Source organism: Engraulis encrasicolus, chromosome 10 (genome assembly GCF_034702125.1).
Source record: "Engraulis encrasicolus isolate BLACKSEA-1 chromosome 10, IST_EnEncr_1.0, whole genome shotgun sequence".
Taxonomy (NCBI): domain Eukaryota; kingdom Metazoa; phylum Chordata; class Actinopteri; order Clupeiformes; family Engraulidae; genus Engraulis; species Engraulis encrasicolus.
Window position 1 is genome coordinate 2031183 of NC_085866.1, and position 24091 is coordinate 2055273.

The following is a 24091-nucleotide window of genomic DNA, read 5'->3' on the forward strand; positions in this document are numbered from 1 at the left end:
CATCCCATTTGCAACTTTTCCCCTATTTTTATTTTGGCCTTATTTATTTATTTATTTATTTATTTATTCATTTTTTTTATTTTCAAGATATTTTTATGGGCTTTTTGGGACTTTATTTTGGATAGGACAGTGAAAGTGTGACAAGAAGTGTGGAGAGAGATTGGGTAGGGTTGGGAAACGAACCCGTCCGGACTCGAACCAGGGTCCCCATGGGCATGCAAGCCCAAGTGTGGGGGGCTTAGGGCCTTATTTTTATTTTAACACAACAGCCATGAAATTGTTAAAATAATGATAGCATTTTTCCAATCTTGGTGTAAGTTTAGGAGTTAACGATGATGTCGAGTCAGTCGCTGTCTTTTCTCTTTGGTTTCACATTCTCTGTCCATCGAAGAAAACTAAGAGAAGAGAGAACCAACCCCCAATGGCTATGTCCAACTGAGCATCATTAGATGTGTGAATGATGTCCATACACAGGGGATTAGGTGAGCTTTTGATGAGCCTTTGCCTGACTAGTTTACATTCCAATTGGTGGTGCATCAAGGGAGCTTTTGGTGAAACTACTGTACAGCAGAGGAAATCTTTCTGTTCTTTCTCAGTAAAATTCTACTGTATATTTCAGAGTTGACCCTGTTCACATACCACTGTATGACTATGATCAGTGTAGATCATCCCTCCCCCCTAAATTAATCCCTCCACTCAACCCCCCCTCAACGACTGTGCCGACTTTCACCACTCCACCCAACCCCTCGATGGCTGTGCTGACGACTTGAGCACCACCAGAGGTGTGAATGGCATCCATACACAATGGGATTCATTCCCACAATGCTTTGCATATCTAGTTTCTACAGAATGGGGTCTACAGTATTATGGCCATAATAAGCACCACAGGCAGTCAGTCAGTAGGCCATCTCTTGCAGCTTGGAGCAGTGAAACTAGTGTTGAGGAATACTGTGTTGGTCTTCTCACTATTATCGTACATTGTGACTTTAGTAAAACACACAGTTGAGAATTAACCTTAAAAAAGGGACTGTGGTCTGCAAGGTCTGGCTCAGCCAAAACAGAACTAAAATGTCATCAAAGCCTGCGAAATATGTGAAAGAGGAGACAAAAGAAGAGGATTTCGATGACTTCTTATACTCTTACTTTGTGGATGCGAAGCCTGAATTGCCACAAAACATCAAAACTGAAACGGAAGACTCACCTACTACTTCTGGTCAAGATTTCCTAAACACCAATGATATCAAGGAAGAAGTGAAGGAAGAAGACGATGTTGGACAGCACAGTGATGGCGGATCTAATGCAAAATGTAAGTCAACAATATATCACCGTTTTATTTCCCCTGTCTATATGTGAGGCATTCGGGTGCTACAACAGAACTGCTATTTGCTGACTTTAATTGATTATTTAGAAAGGCGTTGTGTGTTTGCATCAATTCCAAATATGTGTATTATGAGAGGCATTTGGGTGCCACAACAGAACTGCTATTTGGGAGTGTGGGGACAGTTGCAACACTGTTTACTTTTCCTTCTATATCTCAGAGGCTATTTGCAATAGGAAGGTAAAGTTAACATATTTTATACCCACACCTGTCACCTACACATCCATACCTTTGTAACATTTGTAAATGCTGTTACATCGGAAATATGTGACATTGAATGGAAAGAGTGAAACGTTTCAACCGTCCACACATGAAAGGACAGTTGCAACACCAAGGTTAACCAATGGCAGAAATGGTAATTTGCCAGGTAAGGGGATGGAGACTCCCAACTGAGATCGCTCCCGGACGTGCGGTCCCAGGTGTTTCTATCACTCCCGGACGTGCGGTCCCACCCGATTATATTTCACGTATTATCATATACTGCCACATACAAGCAATTTAGGGTTAGGGTTAGGGTTAGGGTTAGGTTTAGGGTTAAGGTTAGGGTTAGAAACAAAAAACTAACATCAACAAGATAACTGGCTCCGTCATATGGCGGTGGTACCGATAGTCTGGCTAGTGGGAGCGAGATGAAATGGGAGCGTCCTGGGTTGGGAGCGTCAATCAGGGAATCATTTGCCATATGCTTGTAATAACCTTACAAAACCAAATAAAAACAATTCCTTTTCTTATTAAATCATACATTTTTAAACAAATAGTGGGAAAGGAGAACATATGCATGAATATCAATACAATAAAATAGATATTAGCGTCATATTATATATCGTGTAATAAATGATATATATTTTCTTATAATATGTGTATGAATTATTTATTATGGCATATTATGCTTCACATTCATTTTAAATTTATTGATATCTATTCTACTTGTATTGCACCTTTTTATAAGTATTATTGTCACGAGGGACAGTTGCGAAAATGCATTGTTCTCTATTGGAAAGACAAGTGGGGACAGTTGCAACAATGCGTTGCAACTGTCCACACAGGACCAAAACATTTTCAACTATCCATGATAACTCAGCATATTAGGTTTGAGACATGGTTGCTACTGTTATTGAAAGCTAAGACACTGATGATTTAAATGTTATAACTTCACAATACATTGAACATATTTTAGACAATATTAGATCAAATGGAAGATAAAAAAAAACAATCTTTTCACCTATTTCTTTTTTTTCTCCCAGAAGAAATTATCAAAACTGATCAGAAAGTTGCAGGATAGACGGAGGGTGTAAGTGAGCATATTTAAAGTTAGTTTCATCTCTCTAGTGTATTTCTGATGGGAGAAATCTGCGGTGTTGCAACTGCCACATGTTGCAACCGTCCGCACTCTTTCTACCTCTTTGGATGGCAATGTGAAGAAGATCTTTTGGTACATTTTGGGTTCACCACCTCTTCAATATTTTAATCCCCATTTTCTGATGGTCTTCAGCCCTATTCTAATGGGACTAGTTTAATGGGGGAACCTGGGGTAAAGTAATAATAACCTGGATATTATCTACTCCCGTCCGAACGCGCCACAGTAAAGATAGTGGAGTATGTCGAGTCCCACCAGGAAATCGCGGGCATTTTCTAAAAAAAATCGCGGTCGGAATTGCCAGATGGTGCACGAGGATTTCCAGAAAATCGCGATAAAAGTTGCGGAGCTTCTTACTGTGTTGTTGCGATTTTGTTGCGGCATGAAGTGAAAGGTGCGATTTTTGTTGCGATTTTTAATGTGTTTCCCCACATTCCAGTCCTCTGGTGTTTTTATATTATTTCCATTTTTATATTATAGGCCTAATTTTGGTTCTTAGGCGAAGCAGGGAAGCTGCCAGGGCGAGTTTTTAGCCAGAATGTCGTCGTGAAAAGTTCCATCTCTTTCATGCTGCCATTAGGCTACGACACCCTTCATTACAATGCTGTTTATGGCCGTTTGACTCTGTTTTAAATGTCATCACCGTTTCAAATTGTAAGCATACAAACTTCGTATCATGTCGATATCCAGACTGACTTAAAAAAGTGGATACATAATTAACTATAAGTAGGCGGGCGGAATTGGGCATGTCCACCCTGTTGAAGAGGGTGCGCGACATGAACTCTTGTGACTGAAATCCTGGTTAATATGAGTCGTCTGCTACACATAGCCTGCCTGTGTCGGCGTTTAATTGTCAAGCTTGTCAAAAGCAACACAAATAAAAGCAGAGGGAGGGGTCACTTTCGAAAGAAGGCATAGGCCATAGGTTTTTTTTTGTTGTTGTTCTCCCGCGCCGTCAGCCGGCTTTAAATTAACGGCTGATGATCATCATTCAATGTAACGAAGATGGAGTTCACATATTTCCTGTTGTGAAGGGTGCTTGCAGAATAATGCTCAGAAATTATATTAATTTTGGTGCTCTTGTGAATATAAAAGACGACGAGATTGTCAACTGTAAAACACCACGTCGCCTGAACATGGGTTCATGAAATGAAAATGGGCTCATGAAATCACGACTAGACTGTCTCAGCTGTCAATCAATACCGTCAATCGCGCAAGGAAGAGAGAAGGAGAGGGAGAGACAGAAAGTAGTTTTCCAACTTACTCCAACAGCTTTCCAACGTGTCTGCTCTGGTTTTATTCATGTTCAGTTTTCCTTGTCCGTTTGACCACCGCGCCAGGTTAAACGAAAGTGATTTGACGACACGGTCACTACGGTCACCAAGTGCTCGTATCCAGCCATAGCCCAATTTGCGCGAAAGAGATTACTATAGCCTATCGACCAGGCACGCACGCAGCATTCACAATGAAGGATGGAAATTACTCCTTTGTTGTGGACAAGGCATTTGCGCATCTCAATTCGGAGGGAAAATGTTGCCTTCTGCGCACAAGTCGAACACCAAAGTGGTCCAGCAGGTGGACCGCTTTAGAAAAAAGAAAACACATCTTGTTGTAGGAGCCCTATACTTGGCGTAATGTAGATGACTGTCATGAAGTGTTAATTATATATTTATGTAGGCCTAGCACATTTTAAAAATGTAGGCCTATTGGTTATGCCAGACTAGTCATAGGCCTCCTATGACCATGCGAGCAGATGCGCAATGAGAACATGTGTTTCCTACATTCGTATTTATTAGTTTTTTTCCCGCTCACCTACAACTTTGTACATGCGTAGTAAAGTGCTGGGACTGATTGCTAGGTTACTTTTTTAATTGTATTTTTTATTGTATTATTTTTTGAAAGGAAGTTGTCGACGTCAGTGAAGTCAGCGCAACATGGATTGGTTCAAAGTGTTCAAAGTTGCGGGAAATCGCGGTGATTGGTTAAAGTTGCGTTTGTAGCAACCCAATGTAAGTAGGCTGCCGGATGTGAGTGCCCGGATATCCGCCTGAGTATTTACGTCTATTTTACCTCAGCTACTCGATTTCGGTCGTGTATTTACGACAGTGTAACCTCAGCTACTTGATTTCGGTCCGATTTGAGTCTGACTGAAGATGGAAGGGACATAGGTGCCGTGCGTAAAGAGCCCACAGCACATCGCCGTTTCGGCGACACCAGAGAGTTCCTTGATCTCCCAATCAAAAGAATAGGCCCGGTGACCAATAACATCAAAATAATAATTTAAAAAAAGAAAAAAGAAATTATAACTAAAAACCAAATTGATTTGGGTGTGAAAATTAAACTGTCTCAACCGGGCACCCAAAGGGAATCCATCAAAAGATAGCGGCGTTACTTTCTCGTCAGCATTATTTTGTTTTTATTATTCAGGAAGACTGAGCTGAAAACTGCAGCAGTCACCTTGCACAGTTCTAGCTGCTCTGAAGCATGTGCGTGTCTAAGCAAACCATCCTGCCCATTCGCAATGTTAAGAGATTTCGGAAGCTCTTTCCAGTGAGTTGGGGCACAATGAATAAAAGCAGTTTTACCCAATTCTGTTTTTATTATGCCATGCCGGCGTATTGCAAACTACTTACGTTTACACACAAAGTTTCTGTCCTCTCCATAAAAAACTACTCTCAGCCTGCCTCTCTGTTTTGTCCACATGGATGAAGGAACATCACCTTCAGCTAAACCTCGCTAAAACTGAACATCTATCATTCTCTAACCACAGCCTCTTCTCATGCCGCTTCTCACTGTTCGATATGAAAAAGATCAGACCGTACCTGACTCAATATGCCACTCAGCATTGGTCAAAGGCGTCTGCTAATTGTAATGTAATGTAATATACTGTATATGCGGATCAGCTGATTCACTAGTCTGTGCTAGCTGAAGTGAAGCACACCTGTTTGTTTATCTTCCCAGCACTCAGGGCTAATGGTAAGGAGAGGGACCAGGTGGTATTCAATCCCTCAGAAGGAGTTAGCTCTCTCTCTCTCTCTGCCCATTTAAGTCTGGTTTGTGGTCCTGAGCTGTGCTCTTTGCTCTTCAGACTGGCATACATTTTGTCTTTTATTTTATTAATTTCATAGGCCGGCAGTATTTTCAAAACTTCAACTTTATTTTGTTTTATTCTGTTATTTGCTCAATGGACTGTACATAAAACACCAACCTTACACCAAAGTTGTCTGTGTATATGTCTGTGTATATGTTGTGTCTGTCTGTGTATACAGTGTGTCTGTCTGTCTGTCTGTATATATGTTGTGTCTGTCTGTCTGTGTATATGGTGTGTCTGTCTGTGTATACAGTGTGTCTGTCTGTCTGTCTGTCTGTGTATGTTGTGTCTGTCTGTGTATACAGTGTGTCTGTCTGTCTGTCTGTCTGTGTATATGGTGTCTCTGTCTGTGTATATGGTATGTCTTTCTGTCTGTCTGTGTATATGGTGTGTCTGTCTGTGTATATGGTGTGTCTGTCTGTCTGTCTGTGTATATGTTGTGTCTGTCTGTGTATACAGTCTGTCTGTCTGTCTGTGTATATGGTGTGTCTGTCTGTGTATATGGTGTGTCTGTCTGTGTATATGGTGTGTCTGTCTGTCTGTCTGTGTATAGGCCTATGTTGTGTCTGTCTGTGTATACAGTGTGTCTGTCTGTCTGTGTATATGGTGTGTCTGTCTGTCTGTCTGTGTATATGTTGTGTCTGGCTGTCTGTGTATATGGTGTGTCTGTCTGTCTGTGTATATGGTGTGTCTGTCCGTGCATACGGTATGTCTGTCTGTCTGTCCACTGTCGCTAGGCCAATTGCCCTGCCGGTGGCCTGGTCCGTGCACCGAGAGACCCTACGGATGAGATCAGTGGGCGTACGAATTAGGGATGCAAATTATCGATTAATTCATTAATCATTAGTTGATAGCCTTATCGATCGACTTACGATTAATTGATAAGTGGCGTTTTCCCTCCGAAATCTCAGTGTTTCTCGAAAAAGAACTACTAAATGTAAACATTTTAATTAAAAATTGAGATAAAATACCACATTTAAATTAATTCTATTTCAATTCTTTAATTCGAAGGTGATTTAAATATTCTCACTATTCACCCCTCTTCACACACAGTCTTCACATGCTCATTTCACCTGGGTGTCTTTTCAGTTGAATTGTCGATTAATTGCGATTAATGTTTTTTAATCGATTAATGCATTGATCGATTAAAGTCGATTAATCGTTTGCATCCCTACTTTCCATAGCTCGTCAATGGGTCTCTGCCCTCTGCCAGGGCCGTTGCCATCTCGCTCTCCAACGTGGCCGTGAGGAGAGCTTGAAGCACTCAGAGAACGGCCAACTTGGGCGGACGTGCTATACGCAGTATTCTGGACGAATGTTGTGATGATTGGCCATGATGAGGTAGGATACGAATAACAGCTGTCTGTTTACATGTTTCCTTGTTTAGTGTACATGTGTATTATCTGTCTGTCTAGTGTCTACTGTACTGTACTGTTTCTCTTTTTGGTATATATCACACGCTCATGCCCAAGCAAAATATCTCTCTTGTAGAGACAATAAAGGATTCTTATCTTATACCACCTTTTCCCATATGAGGGCCGCAAGATGGTCTGAATTTGTGCGGCAACTTGAAATGTTGCAACAAATACCACCTGCACCTGCACAAGCCACTTTGGTTGTCATTTACATGTTTAATCATGATAAAGCATGAGCTGCCCAAATGGGCTGAGCAACGTGTCAAAGAAGATTCTCCCAGCCAGAGAGGAGAGAGGCTTGCTGCATGTGTGTTGTGTTGTGTTGCTGAAAATATTCAACTACATCATAACAACATTGAGATGATATTACCGAAATCCTTAAGTAACAGATTAAGACATAGCCATCACTATTTTGGTGACAAGATAGGCTCTGCACTAAGGGCTTAATATTTGTTCACTTTGTGTCTCCTGTGACCATTCAGCTTTTCAAAATGCAAGGTGTGGCCTCCTTTTTGAAAAACTGAGTTATACACTTGGGCCAGCAGCACCCTCACAGCTTAAAGGGACACTGTGTGAGATTTTTAGTTGTTCATTTCCAGAATTCATGCTACCCATTCACTAATGTTACCTTTTTCATGAATACTTACCACCACCATCAAATTCTAAGTATTCATTATGATTGGAAAAATTGCACTTTTCATCAAAAGGGGGGTCCGCCATTTTGAATTTCCAAAAATAGTAATTTTTAGCTGCAAAAATTACTGTACTTGGACCATACTAGAAAATATTTGTTTATTACTTAGTAAACTTTCATGAAAAGATCAAATTTGGCAATAGGCAACTCATTTTCAATAAGCAGCATAGTTGCAGTACATTTTTTGACCATTTCCTGCACAGTGTCCCTTTAAATATTTAAGAGTGACACCTGCTTCAAGCTGAACAATCGACTCCTGTGACCATTCACCCATAGTAAGGTATTGGAAAACATAAAGGTCGGCATCTTCGTCTACACTTTAAGCTGTGTATTGCTTGGTGTGTCAGCTGACCAAGAGTTAGAAACACTAAAAGAAACAAACTAAAAATGCTATTGGAGACATTGAAAACGGACTAGGTCTGAAACATGTATTGGTCTAGGCCAGTGTTTCTCAACAGGGGTGCCGGGGTGCCGCAGAAACGTGGCTCATAAATAAATTATGTAATATAATACATATTCATCTAAATTGATAAGTTAATGCTAGTCAGTGGAATCTTTCATCTGCCATTTATGCACAATAAAGTAAATATAGGTCGCCCCAGTCAGCTGCAACTTCAAACGTAGATCGTGTGACGTCTCCAAATGTGTTACTTTTCTAAGCTTTTGTGGTATCGGATGCGATGCCATGTTACGGCTTGTTGGTTTGGGGTGCCTTGAAATTTTTCATGAATTGAAAGGGGGCCTCACCTAAAAAAAAGGTTAAGAAACACTGGTGTAGTTTTACATCCACTGATTTATTTCTGTTACTTTTTGGCTGCAATATATACAAGCCTTGTGTGCGCCTCATTTTTTCTTAGCCTACTACCTTTACCATTCATCCACGGCCATGAAGCATCTGCGTTCTGCAGTCAGAATGAGAATAATCCTGCAGACATTGATGTGTCCTCTTAATTTCACATGTTGGATCTTGGACACAAGTAAACAACATGTTTAGTAGAGGGTTATGCCTGTACATAAAGCTTTTCCCAAGAACATGCTGGATCATATGCCAATGACATGCTGCACTATATGCCAAAGGCCTTTAAATACGCCATTGCAAAGGCATTATCCTGAACATGTTCATTCTTAGTCATTAATACAGATGTAACACTGCTATTTGCAAATTATATACTGTACTGGCAGTTGGTTAGTTCACACTTTTTATCTTGAGTTTTAAGAATGCAAATGCTTACAGTACAGTATCACGATGCTCTTCAGTTGTAGAGGTTGGCCTGTCATTGTAGGGTTGGATTTTGGCTAGGGGGTTGGTCTTTGGTTAGGGAGTCGGCCTTGGCCATAGGGACTTGACGGGAAATGTGACATCATCTGATGACATTCTGCTGTATCCAGTGGAAGAGACATCAGGTCAGGGGGGGGGGGGGGGGGCACTGCAAAGGGTTGATTCACCCAATAGGAAGAGACAGCAGTGCCTAAGTAGCCAATCACAGGTGACATGAGGAGTCATGTAGCCAATGTAAGGAGGCAAGAGGGGTTTTTATAGGGAAAAAAATGAAGGGAATGGTTATGAACAGAGGTGTACAAACTTGATTGGGTGTGATGTGCTTAAGTGTGCGCTGTTCCAACATTGAAGACACTCATCTGCTTTAGATGCAAGCGAGGACATGGCATCAGTGAAGAGACCTTCTCCTTGGGGCTTTTTCTTGCTCTCATTTTCCATTTTGCTCTTCGCAGGTGAGAAACACTTCCAGCATCTTTGGTTACAACTTGACATATTTTACCGCATATAACCAATTGTTGTGTACTCAGATACTTGGTAACAGTACTTGGTGTCACTCATAAGCAAAGCTTATAGAGGGATTCATTCTTTACTGAAATACATTTCAAATGACCAATAGGCTATTGTTTGTACAGTATATAAGATCAATTTCTGTATGTACAAACTCCAACTCCGATGAAGTTGGGACGTTTGGTAAACAGTGAATAAAATCAAAATGCTATCATTTTCAAAACATTCAATCTATTCATTAGATGGAGAATAGTGAAAAGACAACATATTAAGTGTTAAAACCGAGAAAAAATATTGTTTTGGGGGACATATGTACTCATTTCTAATTTGATAAATCCAACACGTCTCAAATAAGTTGGGACGGGGATCAGTGAAATTTAGTAAACATCCAAATAAGATAAAACAACAAAGAAGAACATTTCAAAATGAATTGTACTGACGGACAATATAGGTGTACAGGTATAAGATCATCACAGAGAGGCTGAGTCACTCAGAATTAAAGATGCAAAGGGAATAATTACCATAGTTATTACATACATTTTTGAATTCCCTTTGATTTACCACGATTGAGTGTATATAAGACATATTTTTCTTACTAAAATCATTGTATAGGTTCATGACACCATGAAATATATATTGGTTGTAGTCTCACTCTAATTCCTGGAGTGCTAGAGCTATTGAAAATTGACCATATTAAGAATGCTTAATGCGTGCAAATGATACAGGGGTGTAACATTCTCCTAAGCACCTGAGCTCACTTGAAATAAACCCAGAAGACATGGGAAACTGTCCTTTGCTTACAGAAGTCAGCAGAAGTTGTAGAAGGCCATTCTTTTTGACAATAATAGAGCATTGCACATCCTGTGCTACAGTGAAAATGGACCATCCAACTTGTGTTAGTGCTAACTTCAAAAGTCAGCCTCCATGATGGCATTCGGGTGCAGTAGTGCATTGGTTAAGATGTTCTCACTCATCTGTAGAGTTAAATACAGCGCTGAATGGTATAAATGGGTTTTAAACAGCACGAAAAGCCACTCATGCATTATATTTTGAAGGGAGATCTTCGATTACGGCCACACAGTAAGGTCAAATTGCATTCTCTACTATGTTTTAACAGTTTGGCTCCATCATAAGGACCAGCAGGTGATAAAATGGTGGGCTTTTGGTCAAGACCTGTCACACTGTAAGCACTACAGAAAGGAAAACATGGCAAAACATGACATAGAATACACCCACCATTTAATCTGGTGAAATCATGTCCAAGATAGGAATTAACACTGTTTTTTACATAAAATCATCTCATCGGTTAATGTATTTAACTGTTAAGTGTTGTCTGTTGTTTTGTTTTTAGTCTTCCTCGACATTTGCTGCCATTTATTGTCCCCGTCCCAACTCTTTTGAGTCGTGTTGGATTTATCAAATTAGAAATGAGTACATATGTCCCCCAAAACAATATTTTTTCTCGGTTTTAACACTTAATATGTTGTCTTTTCACTATTCTCCATCAAATGAATAGATTAAAGTTTTGAAANTGATAACATTTTGATTTTATTCAGTGTTTACCAAACGTCCCAACTTCATCGGAGTTGGGGTTTGTAAATGTCTGTAAAATTATTGTATGAGCTTATGAAATGCCCATTGTCCATAAACACATCACGACACCGGGTTATATTCACCATACACGCGCACAGTGCTACATAAACGCACATGATGCAAGGGTTTAACAGTCTAGTATGCGGCAGTGATCATTCTAGATCAGTGGTTCTTAACCTGGGGTGCGGCCAGAGCTCCAGATTGGATTTTGTTTTTGTAGAGGTTGTGACCAAAATTATACTTGCAAACATTATAGTTAGGCCAAATTAAGTCCAAATGAAACAAGTTTTGGTTCCCATTTAAAGTTATTCAGGTATTGATTCATGTCTCAAGCGAGAACCATTGTAATTAATCACTCATTTATCATTTTTTATTGCATACACATGTAAAGGTTGGTGTTGGGGGTGCGCGGCTTGTCTTCGGTGCAGGTAAGGGGGTGGTTTCAGAAAAAAAAGTCAAGAACCACTGTTCTAGATGAACCCCGAAGACGTGTAAAACCGTGAAACTGATGACAGCATGCAAATGATTTGATCATTTTTGACAAGATACTCATAGTAACATATCTGGCTTAACCACTTGCTGCTGAAGGCTCCATCGACATTCAAAACAGTTCATTCAAATGAGCTTTCATTTGACGCTCAACTAGTAATGTAACACTTAGTGGCCGTTGGGCCTACTTCAGGCGACTCTTTCAGTAGTAGGCCCAACAGCCACTAGGTTTTGAAGAATGGACTTTGTCGCCAGCATATGGGAGTATAGTCTACTATGCAACAAAGAAGAGCGCTCAGCTCAGTTACCTTCTTCGGTAACACTTTCTATGAAGCCCATATCTATAGCGCATTATGAGCACATTTATAACAACTTACAATGTGCATCATAATTAATCATAGTGCATTATGACAGTTATAATATATTATAAGCCCATTCACTGCTTGTAGGTTATATTATAACCATTCACAAGCACTCAAAACACTCTAAGATTTATAATGCATTATGAGCCAGATTTATAGTTATTCATGACTGTCGATATACTCCATCATGAAGCATCATGAGTGTAGTCATAAGGCACTATAATTATAATGCGCATTACAATTTGTTATAAATGTGCTCATAATGCGTTATAGATATGGGCTTCATAGAAAGTGTTACCCATTCTTCTTTCTGCAAATCTATGAATGCTTGTCTCTCCTCCCTCCCTCCCTCCCCTCTCTCCCTCTCTCCCTCCCTCTCTCCCCTCTCTCTCCCTCTCCTCCCTCTCTCCCTCCCTCTCTCTCCCTCCCCCTCTCTCTCTCTCCCTCCCCCCCCTCCTCCCTCTCTCCCTCTCTCCCCTCCCTCCCTCCCTCCTTTTCCTCTCTCCTCCCCTCCCTCCCTCCCTCCCTCTCTCCCCTCCCTCTCTACCTCCCCCTCTCCCCCCTCCCCCTCCCTCCCTCCCTCCCTCCCTCTCTCCCCTCCCTCTCTCCCCACTCGCCCCTCCCCCCCTCCTCTCCTCTCCCCTCTCTCTCCCTCCCCCTTCTCTCCCCTCCTCTCCCTCTCTCTCCTCTCCTCTCTCCCTCCCTCCCTCCCTCCCTGGAACAGGATGTGTGCTGGGCCAGGACGATGGTGCTGGTGCATGGCCTGCGTGTAGTGACCTTGAGGCACACCACCATGTCCAGCTGAGGGTGAAGGGCTTGCACAAACGGGACAAACAGGTCCGCTGCGGAGGAACGCTGATCGGCGAGGAATGGGTCCTGACAGCCGCCGAGTGCGATCACCCGTAAGCAACAGTCACTTAGACATCTCTAGTTCAGGGCTCAGTGACGGCGCGACTTTGGCGTCTGCACAGTAAGAAATGCAGTATTAATTCAACACTTAGGGAGCAGCCTACTCTGGGACCAAATATACTAAAATATAAATATAATATAACATACTAATATATAAATGTAATATAACATACTAATATATAAATATAATATAATATATATTATATATAAATATAATATAATATATTATATATATATATATAAATATAATATAATATACTAATATATAAATATGAATATAATATACTAATAGCCCACTCTGGGACTAAAGAAGAGCTCTTTTCCAAAACGCTATATCTACCATTTTTGACTTTTTGCTTTTTAATATTGGAATTGACTGTTAAAGGGGTATGCCACTATTTTGGGGCTTAATACAGTTAAAATCATTGGCTGGGGTTTATAATGGTGGTAAAGTGTCTTATTTTTCATGTTAAGCGTTGTCTTGCTTTAAGACAAGTTAAAAGAGGGAATATGTCGCTAAGCTAGTGAAAGTCAATGCATCCGTGTAGCATTGTAGCATGCTACATGGATACATTGACTTTCACTAGCTTAGCGACATATTCCCTCTTTTAACTTGTCTTAAAGCAAGGCAACGGCTTACATGAAAAATAAGACACTTTACCACCATTATAAACCCCAGCCAACGATTTTAACTGTATTAAGCCCCAAAATAGTGGCATACCCCTTTAAGAAGTCCTATTATCTACATGTGAATTCTTGCCATTTAAACCTCTATAAAAATGCATTTTGCAATGCAATTCAATGGAATGCCCAATACAGAAATGTCAATGTCCCAACATTCTATAAAATGGATATATTTCATTTTGGAAAAGAGCTCTTCAAATATACTAATATATAAATGTAATACAATATACTAATATATAAATTGAATGTCTAAGTGTTGAATTAACACAGCAATGTTTTTTTTACTGTGAGGGGGGTTTCTGTTGAAGAAAAAAACGAGTAAGACACCAAGTAAGACATGGCCCTTGTTATAGATTAACTGTTACCAGGAATGACAATGACCAGCCATGTCATGATGTATTACTAAAGGGCCAAAACATACCAAGGCGGAACAGAACGGTCGCGGGACGAACGCGGTTTCTCTGCTTAGTTTCAGCTGGTGTGTTTTTCTCTGCCTTTCACACTGACAGCGTCGGTGTCCGCGGCCAGTCCTGTTCAAAACCCTCCCCACAACCAAAGCTAGCATAGCACCGCCCGTCGCCGGCGTGAAAAATACGCTCGAGTTCTATTTTCCAAATGCAGCGCGGCGCCAATGACGCCCGACTATCGCCGGTTGGTGTGTAAGGACAGATATGTTTCAATGTATTTTCACCGACGCCGGTAAAAAACGTGACCGTTCCGCGACGCTTTACCGCCCTGGTGTGTAAGACCCCTAAAGGTCCTGTGCACTGCCATAGTGGTGTTGTACCATGGTTAAAAAAAAGCTTTTTTTTTCAATGACCATTACAGCGTTGGTGGCAAGTGGTGGAACAGCACGCATTAAGGGGCTCTGCAATTATGAACACATACTCAAAAACGTCTTTGGTGTATTAGAGTGAATTAATGAGTGCAGTTACATGCATGGATTACTAGGATCTCAAATGGACTATTTTCAGTTGGCTATTCAGTTTAAACTAGGGCTGGGTATCGCAGCCATGTTCCTGTATCGATTCGATTTTGATTCTTAGGGCTTTGAATCAATTCGATTCAATTCGATTCGATTCATTCCGAATCGATTCAATCCGTTCCCTTCTTGGTGCCAGGATTTCCCCCAAAAGATGCTGTTGCCTATTTTTATATAAAAATGTCAAAGGGCTGTGGCTTGACGGTGTTAACAGATTGCTAATATGTAATAAGTAGGCCTAGGCCTAATTGACTAATACCTATTGGGTATTTTCCATAGACCTAAATTAAACAAAGAGAACAAAAAGAAAAAGAACAAAAAAAAAAGATTTTGTGCCCTGTGATCGATTATGTGAATTTTAAATGAAATTGATCGATTATCGATTAAGTCGATTATTTTACCCAGCCCTAGTTTAAACCATATGCCAGATGGGTCCAATTTAACCATGAAACCTCCCACACAAAAGTGTTAAATTGAATTGAGTTTCATTGTCCAACTCGTGTATAGTGTACTGAATGTAATTATTTTGCACATCTTGAGACTTTGTGACTGGGGGAGTGGGACCATTTGCAAGTGGGCTTTTACGCCCACAGACAGTGGACCCTATCGAGACAGTGTTTGTTGCCTTTCATTCAGAGTATCGCCTGATTTTTTGGTCATTCCCTTTAAAAATAAGAATTTAAAATCTAGTAGAATATATTGTACAGAATTGGGACAAAACGATGGTCCTTTAGAAGACAATAGTAAATGCATCTCTTTATTTCAGTTCAAGCTGATGCCTCACTGCCACTCTGTCCCTCTTCAAAGACAGCATTTGCCCCCATTTCTGCCAAAAGTGATGTTTAGCAATAGTTAACAAAGCACAACATTAAGTAAATGAATAATATTACTAGCTAAAATAATAAGTTGTATATTTTGTTGTAGTGTATCCAAATGTATATCCAAAATGAAGCTGCAAGGCTCCTGACAAGAACTAAGAGATTTGATTACATCATAAGAACAGTCCACCGTGTTGCAATAATAAAATTCTTCTCCGACCTGAGATGAGCTCCTCCCAACCTGTCTCGTCTTCGGACATGCATCCCAGTCAGCAACACGCGCGCGCGGCCCAAAATCCTTAGCATTAGCTTGGAAGTGACCAAATTAGACTAGTAAACTGACCCAAAAGTTGTTGCACGAAATGAAACGTGGCGATTTCCTACCTAGATAAAGAAATGGCACTGTAATGACAGGCAAAGTAGCACACTGGAGTACTTCGACTTTGATGCATTGATACCTTCCCCCCTCCCCCTCTCCCTTTGTGCGAGAGGACTAGGAGTGAAGGTATCAATGCATCAAAGTCGAAGTACTGCGAATGTGTTACTACGCCTGTCATTACAGTGCCATTTTCTTATCTAGGTAGGAAATCACCACGTTTTATTTTCTGCAACAACTTTTGGGTTTACTAGTCGTGCATGGATGTTTAAATAGGGAACACGTGGAACAATTTGGTCACTTCTAACGTAAGGCACCTCATGCTGTCTGTATGCAAAGCTGAGCCAAGCAAATGCTAACGCTGGGCCGCGCGCTCCGCGCGTTGCTGACTGGGGGCGCGTCCGAAGACGAGACAGATCGGGAGCAGCTCATCTCACGTCAGAGAAGAACACACTTTATTTTTGAAACACGGTGGACTGTTCCTTTAAGGTCACTGCATTGGCTCCCGGTGAGCTATAAAATTGATTTTAAGGTACCACTAATTGTGTTCAAATCAGAGGCATCTGCAGTCTTACAGTTTCACCTACTATTTAAACGAAGGGTGGTGAGGCGGCTTTTAGTTTTTACGCCTCAAGGCTCTGGAATCAGCAAANGTGCCCCATCTGTTCAATGTTTTAAGACCATACTGAAAAAAAGGAAGCTGTTTTCAGATGCCTTCTTAGATGTTTTCATGGGTTTTAGCTATTTTTTATCTGTTATTCTTTTTATCCTCCTGTTTTATTCCTGCCTTTTTATCTTGTTGTTATCTGCCTTTGTCATGTGTTTTTATCTTCTTTTACAGCGTGCCTTGCGCGGCTATTGTTTTTATGCTTTTATACTTTTTGTCTTCCCTCTTTCTTTTTTTTCGTCTTGTTCTGTTTTGCATGGTTTGTATCTCTTTGTAAAGCACATTGAATTGCTTCCATGTATGACATGCGCTTTAGAAATAAATTGCCTTGCCTGGCTTTGCCTATATCTGAATGCTGTTACACCATTAAATTGGTGAAAATAGGGATGTATCATATTACAGCATCTGTTCATATAAATGTCACAACTTTGTTTTTTGTTTTTTCTTTGAATGAAGGAAACTAGAGGCTCTCCTACGTCAAGGCAGGGACTTGAGTAAGCTTGAAAAATTTGATATCAAAGAGCGTCACATCCACACGGACACATCTAAGCAGCAACTCATTCTGCTGCACCTGGATAGATCCTGGTTGAGCAAGGTATTTAAAAAGGACAAGGACTTCAGCTTTCCCAAAGACAAGTGTGAGAAACCAGCAGGTGGATCAACCGTCCAGATGGTGGGATGGAAGGAGACAGGCCTGGCCGTCGAACCCCAAGAACGTAAGTCATCATATCCCATAGCATGAACACTATCAAACGTAAGTCATCATATCCCATAGCATGAACACTATCAAACGTAAGCCATCACATCTCATAGCATGAACACTATCAAACACAAGCAGGTAATTGGAGTGCTTCTGGGTCTTCACCCTTTTCCCTGGGTACTCAGCAGTGTAGGGGCTCTCAAACTTGGTCCAGGTAGACAAATGCTGAGGCACTCAAGGTTGCAATTTTGTATTTCTTTTTTATATATATAAAAAAGGAATAAATTGCAACCTTGAGTTCCTTAGCATTTGTCTACCTCAGCGTTTCCCAAACTTTTCCCCCTGCGCACCCCCTTGTACATTTCATTGTGGTAAGTGAATATTTTGGTGTGCTGATGGCCACGCAAGTATGGATTCACTGCGCATTCACTGCACATTATGCACAGTTGTTTTGAATAATCCTCTTTTCCAATAGTCTAGGAGTTAAACTACACTTCAGATGAACCCTTTCTTCCAGCATACAATCCACCAAACTACTTAATGTTCATTGATGCTGTATAAGAACTCACATATCCACAAGTGCTCTATTCAGCTCGCGCACCCCCTTATGGCAGGCCACGCACCCCCAGGGGTGCACGCACCACAGTTTGGGAAACCCTGGTCTACCTGGACCACGCATGAACACTAGTAGTTGGGTTGACCATTCCTTTGGCAGAGGGAGTTCACTCGCTGGTGGTCACAGAGGGATACTGCCACTGGTTGGTGATCGCGGGCAAGTGAAAGATGATTGGGTGTCAATGAAGTTTCCTACAATCATATTGTTAATATTCAGTTTGAAGCTAGAACTAATAACAACTCATTGGAGGTTTTTTTTTTTTTGAGCCACTAGATCGATATGTACTGGGTCAGCAAGCGCAATTTATGAGGCCAAATCCATAAACATTAGCAGAATGCTAGCGAGTACAGGTCGAAATCTTCTGCCCTGCTGGAAAAACTAAACACTTGGAAAAATTGCCAATACAGCCTCTTATAAAACACCAGCCATTTTACAAGCAGGGTGTCTGCAGGTTTTAACAAGTGAAATTTTAGACTTTTTTAGACCTTTTTTAGACCACCATGGGCAAAATTTTAGACCTTCGCGGAGCATTAAAAAATGAAATAAAGCCAGATTGCGGTCACTTGACACGCACGCGCACGTACACACACACACGTGTGCGCGCGGAAGCCGACAGGGGAGGACAAAGGGGACAGTTGACCCGGGCCCTGAGAAAGAGGGGCCCCAGAATTGGGACATAATTATATTGTATTTATTGAGAGGGGGGCCTTTTCAGATGATTTAGTCCCGGGCCCGGTAAAAGCTGTCAGCGGCTACACACACACACACACACACACACACACCTGTGCATCTGAATGAATGCAATAATGCATAATATAAGCATAAAGAGATGTCCCAAAATGACCAGTGAGAAGGTGCAATGCTCGCTTTCACAATTTCAAGTGATCATACCAGCAATTGTGAACAGCCTGTCTTTACATTGCACTGACTGAGGTTTTTAAATGTGAATAAGAATGTCATATGTGCAAGGAACACATCTATATCAAGAGAACCTAACCAAGATAGAACAACAGGACATGAGCTACCACCACTACTGTCATAAAATGCTGCCATAAAATGACGTTTATTTGTTTCATCTATTGGAGGTGTCCAAGAGAACGTCTTAAGGCGGTTAATACTAATAAAAATTAAAAAGTAAAAAAAAAAAAGTTAGAATTTTTGACCAACTCAGCCCTTGCCACTCAATCCAAAGATTCATGCCTTCCTATTCGCTTTAGGGGGTTGTACCAGAGGTCTCACGCAAGCGAGGGTCGGGTGTAACCATTGACAGTAACCGGCATCCACACTCGGACAGCTCAAGAGAGCGCGAGGCTGCCACGGCGCGAGAGCCGATGCGCAGCTGGCTATTCAATATCTAGCGCTCCTTTGAACTACGTAGGCTTACCATATTTTCAAGCAGAATTATAACGTGAAGCTAAATGGTTATCAATTCAGAAGCAGCAGGCAAAGATAACACAAAACGGGGTTATAACAAATATAAACATCCATCGACAAAGCAGATATCTTATCCATTCGGTTAAATGAATTGCACAATATGTTTCATGGGCTTTGACTACTGAGGTGTTTCACACACTGACGGACCTAGAGGTAATGAGAAGTCTGTTCATACGACAACTTTTGTGCGTGGACATGACCATAACAGCCCAAATGTCCACCAATTTGCAAATTGCCACCACAGAACCAGTACAAAATACCAAGGCATCAAACAGCACACGCCTACAACAAAGGCACTTCCATGGTAAGAATTCGACTGTTAACTCGCTCGTAATTTCAGATTAGCCACACACACACTGTCGCTTCTCTCTTTCGCTCACACATACAATCAAGCTTCGCCAACACTGAGGCTAACAACTACGCTAGACTGCTAAACCAAGGCCATAACAACACCTGACTATTTCATCACCACCGAAAGGACTAAAAATCACTTCTTCCCTGAAACGATTCACACTGGTGCTGACATATTACCTTGGCTTGCACTGTCACATTTGTCTTCTGTTTTAAATCAACACAATATTTCCTTCCTGGTAGAAATCCGTTCTTTTTCAATGAGGTGGTGTGACTGACTTCCCTCATTAGTTAACTTCTTCCAGGTGTTTAAGACTGTCAAGTAGTCTAGTTATCTAATGTATGGCCAATGCAACGCCATTAATATCGCTTTTACAACAATGTCTCTAGACATAAACAATGTTCAGGTATAACATCACTAAAACGTGGGCTAGTAAAGAATGTCTCATCAGACTGCGCGGTGGAAGGAGAGGAGGAGCTACAGTACATTTCCGTATCACATCTGTAGTTTTATTATTGTACGTTGCACACAGCAACATGTCATACACAGACAATTACTGCCACAATACCAGAAAAAAACAGCGGTGTGGAAAAGGACGTAAAAACAAAGCGAAACAAAACAAATGAACATTAATCCTTTGTTGATATTTTGCATTGAAACGTAGGTCTTAAATTACTCAAACTCAATTTTAGACCAAGAGTGCAAATATCCCTATATTTTAGACGTTTTTAGGCCTAAAATGGCAAATGTGTAATTTTAGACTTTTTTAGACTTTTTTAGACTCCGCGGACACCCTGTACAAGGAACATTTTATTGATGAGATTTATGATTTCTGACTGGAAATTGCAGTATTATTTTAGCATTTAGCCCTATGGACTCCATTTTCAATTCCATTCTTTTCCACTTGCCCGCATTCACCAACTAGTGGCAACTAGGTGGAACTGTGGGATACAATGGGAACCAATTGGAGTGAAGCTTCTACCCTACTCTACTTTCTCTTTTATTGGAATGAATGACAAGGCAACACAGCATCCTGTAGGTGGCAATAGCACAGGATTTGCCCGGTGGAATGTTGATGATTTTGGCCTGGTCCTCTCCTCAATGTAGTGGTATCAATCCTGATGACGCTTGGTACTGCAGAGTTTTCCCAGTCAGATTGAAATATTCATTTTGGAATATTCAAATATTCATGTTGTGGTCAAAATAGCTTGTAACTTAATAGCTTGTAACTTAAAAATTGTCTCTCTCAATGCCTGGCAGACCTTGCCTGGTTAACACCAGACCTATAACAAGTGAGATTCCGTAGGGGGCAGAATACTTGGCTATTATGACACACTGTCCTGCTTTCTGATTGGACAGAGAAACTGTAAAAGTCGGAATGCTTGGCCATTATGACACAGGGACCATGATCTTGACCATTATGACTCATCCTCACCAGACTGTCTTTCAGATCGAAACGATTGTCTAGAACTTAACCCTTTAGCGCAGCTCTCTGTAATGCCATAGCAATGTTGTTTTGATGTAGTTAAGCATTTTCAGGAAGTGAATAGTGTCACCGGCGACCCCAGCTGCAGTAAGAGGCTACGGCAGTATGGGAGTTCCCAGGCTAGTGATGGACCAGTCTTGGCTGAAAATGCCCGGCCTGATTTCCTCTCCCAGCTCAGCCCTGCCTGTATGCCTTCTTTATGTCCAACACGCACGCACAGCCTTGATTTAGAATAGGACAAATATACCCAGTATACCCACTTCAAAAAATGCTCAAATATACAGTATACCCACCACAAATAAGTAGACTACACCACTGACCACACAACCAACATGATCTCCAAAAATTCCGTGCTCCTGGACACGGATGTTAAGGACATGAAATCCGTGTCCAGGAGCACGGATTTTGCCAAAATTCCGTGCTCCTGGACACGGAATTGTTTTCCGTGCTCCTGGACACGGAATTATTTTCCGTGATGGACACACAGAAGTGCTCTCTCTATACTACCACAGCTCTATCTTTCCACAGTCTTTGACCTGAGTCAAATATTTTTCTCCAAAAAAACATTTTTACTGACAGGTTAGGGACAGGGTTAGGGATTGTTTTGGTCTGGGCACAGCTAGTATTCTTTCATTCATTATATGAATTCGATAGCCTATCAACCAACTGGAAAAGGTATTTCTCAAAAATATGTCTTTAATGACAGGTTAAGGTTAGGGAATGCTTTGGTTAGGGCACAACTTGAATTGCTATATCATTATTTTGCTTAGGATTAGCATTTGGTATGTATTTTCTAATGATAGAGTTAACACAGTGCTGTGGTAATATAGAAAGCACTTCCGTGTGCCCATCATGGAAAAAAAAATCAGTGTTTAGGAGCACATAATTTTGGCGAAATCTGTACTACTGACACGGATTTCGTGTCCTTAACATCCGTGTCCAGGAGCACGGAATTTTTGGAGATCAGGCTGGACCACAACATGGATAGGTGCCAAGAAGTCTGGCAACTAAGGACTGTATGCCATTGAACTATAATGTATGCCTTCTTTATGTCCAACACGCACACACAGCCTTGACCACCAATCCCACCCTGGCGTGCAAACAGCTGCCGGTTGCTGAGTGTCCAGACTTCTCCGAGTACAAGGACAAGGAGGGCGAGCTGGACAAGTCCTTCAGCTCCACAGAAATGGTGTGTGCAGGCACGGAGACCGACAACACCTGCAGCGTACGTTTTTTTTCACATCTTCACATTTCGCACGCACACACACACACACACACACACACACACACACACACACACACACACACACACACACACACACACACACACACACACACACACACACACACGTTAAAGCGCGTGCATATCCTGCAGCAAACATATCGCCGGCCTTTTCTAACAAAATGAAATGTTAAAGTTTCAAGCTTCTCAACATTACAACTTGGAATATGAATAATATCCCCTAGTGATACTCTCTCTCTCTCTCTCTCTCTCTCTCTCACTCTCTCTCTCCTGCTCTCTCTCTCTCTCTCTCTCTCACTCTCTCACACACACACACACACACTCGTGCACACACACACACTCACACGCACACACCCACATACAGACAAACACTCTCACTCGCAAATTGTCTTTCATTTGATATGAAATGCCCACCACACCTACAGTATGCTTTACGTGTCTGTCTCTCTGAAAATCTCCTACTTTTTTTCTTTTTCACACACACACACACACACACACACACACACACACACACACACAAACACACACACACACACAAACACACACAAAACACACACACACACACACACACACACACACACACACACACACACACACACACACACACACACACACACACACACACGCGCGCACACACACACAGGGAGCAGCAGGCGGTGGTATGGTCTACAAGGACATGTTGTACGGTGTGGTGAAGGGGAGCACCAAGGCCTCCTGCTCCGGGCCCATCAAGCTCACCAGCATCTGCCCCTACACCGACTGGATCCTCAGGATCACAAAGATGAAAAAATAAGAAATAAAAGAAATACGGGTAACACTGTATTTTAGGGATACATCTATTAGCACTAATACATGCAATGTTAATGCCTGCAAAAGTAACTTGTAAGGCATGTACTAAGCAATTGCTAAGGCCTACTAGGCCCTTACTGAGGTTAAATTGGTAATAAATCCCTTATTGTGCATGAACAAGACATTTGCGAATACATGCCTAACAAATGTTTGATTTTGCTTTGTACATGCCTTACAAGTTACTTTGTATACGTTGTATGTATTAGTGCTAATAGATGTATCCCTAAAATAAAGTGTTACCGAAATAAGTCCAGCAGGGGTGGGGAACCTACGTATAGCCGCGTTCGGGATGGTGCATTGCTGCTTTTGAATGAAGGAAGCTAAGGACAGCACTCTTCAGACTTTTTCCTCAGTTTATTCGCCTACGAATGTTTCTTGCTGACGGGGCAGCCATGGCCTAGTGGTTAAAGAGTTGGTCTTTCAATCAAGGGGTTGCAGGCTCGAATCCCCCCTGACCTCTCCCTACATCTCCATCCTTGGCTGAAGTGCCCTTGAGCAAGGCACCTAACCCCAAATTGTTCCAGGGACTGTAACCAATACCCTGAAAAATAATAACTGTAAGTCGCTTTGAATAAAATGAAAGCGTCAGCTAAGAGAAATGTAATGTAATGTAATGTAATGTAATGAAGAAGGGCTCTGCCTGAAACGTTCAATCTGAAGATTGATTGTTTTATGTGGGATTCATCACCCAATTAAGAACTGTTACAATATTTAGGCAAAGTGTGCATGCGCGCCGCACCGCAAAAGCAGCAATGCACCATCACGAACGCAACCTATACTCATGAACGGCCATCCGGGTACTTAGCTCTT

At 41.4% G+C, this 24091-nt stretch overlaps 1 protein-coding gene across 1 annotated transcript; it reads left to right on the forward strand.

Moving 5' to 3' along the window:
• The first annotated feature begins 335 nt into the window (after positions 1 to 335).
• LOC134456397 (kallikrein-8-like) lies at positions 336 to 23225 on the forward strand. Its single transcript, XM_063207762.1, has 5 exons — positions 336 to 342; positions 12890 to 13067; positions 17058 to 17317; positions 22260 to 22414; positions 23130 to 23225. The coding sequence occupies exons 1-5, from the start codon at positions 336 to 338 to the stop codon at positions 23223 to 23225; spliced, it is 696 nt and encodes a 231-aa protein (XP_063063832.1).
• The last annotated feature ends 866 nt before the right edge of the window (positions 23226 to 24091 follow it).

Excerpts from the sequence above, each read along its gene's own strand:
- LOC134456397 (XM_063207762.1), top strand. Across the intron at positions 13,068-17,057 it reads GCCGCCGAGTGCGATCACCC|GAAACTAGAGGCTCTCCTAC; the intron begins GTAAGCAACAGT and ends CTTTGAATGAAG. Across the intron at positions 22,415-23,129 it reads AGACCGACAACACCTGCAGC|GGGAGCACCAAGGCCTCCTG; the intron begins GTACGTTTTTTT and ends GGTGTGGTGAAG.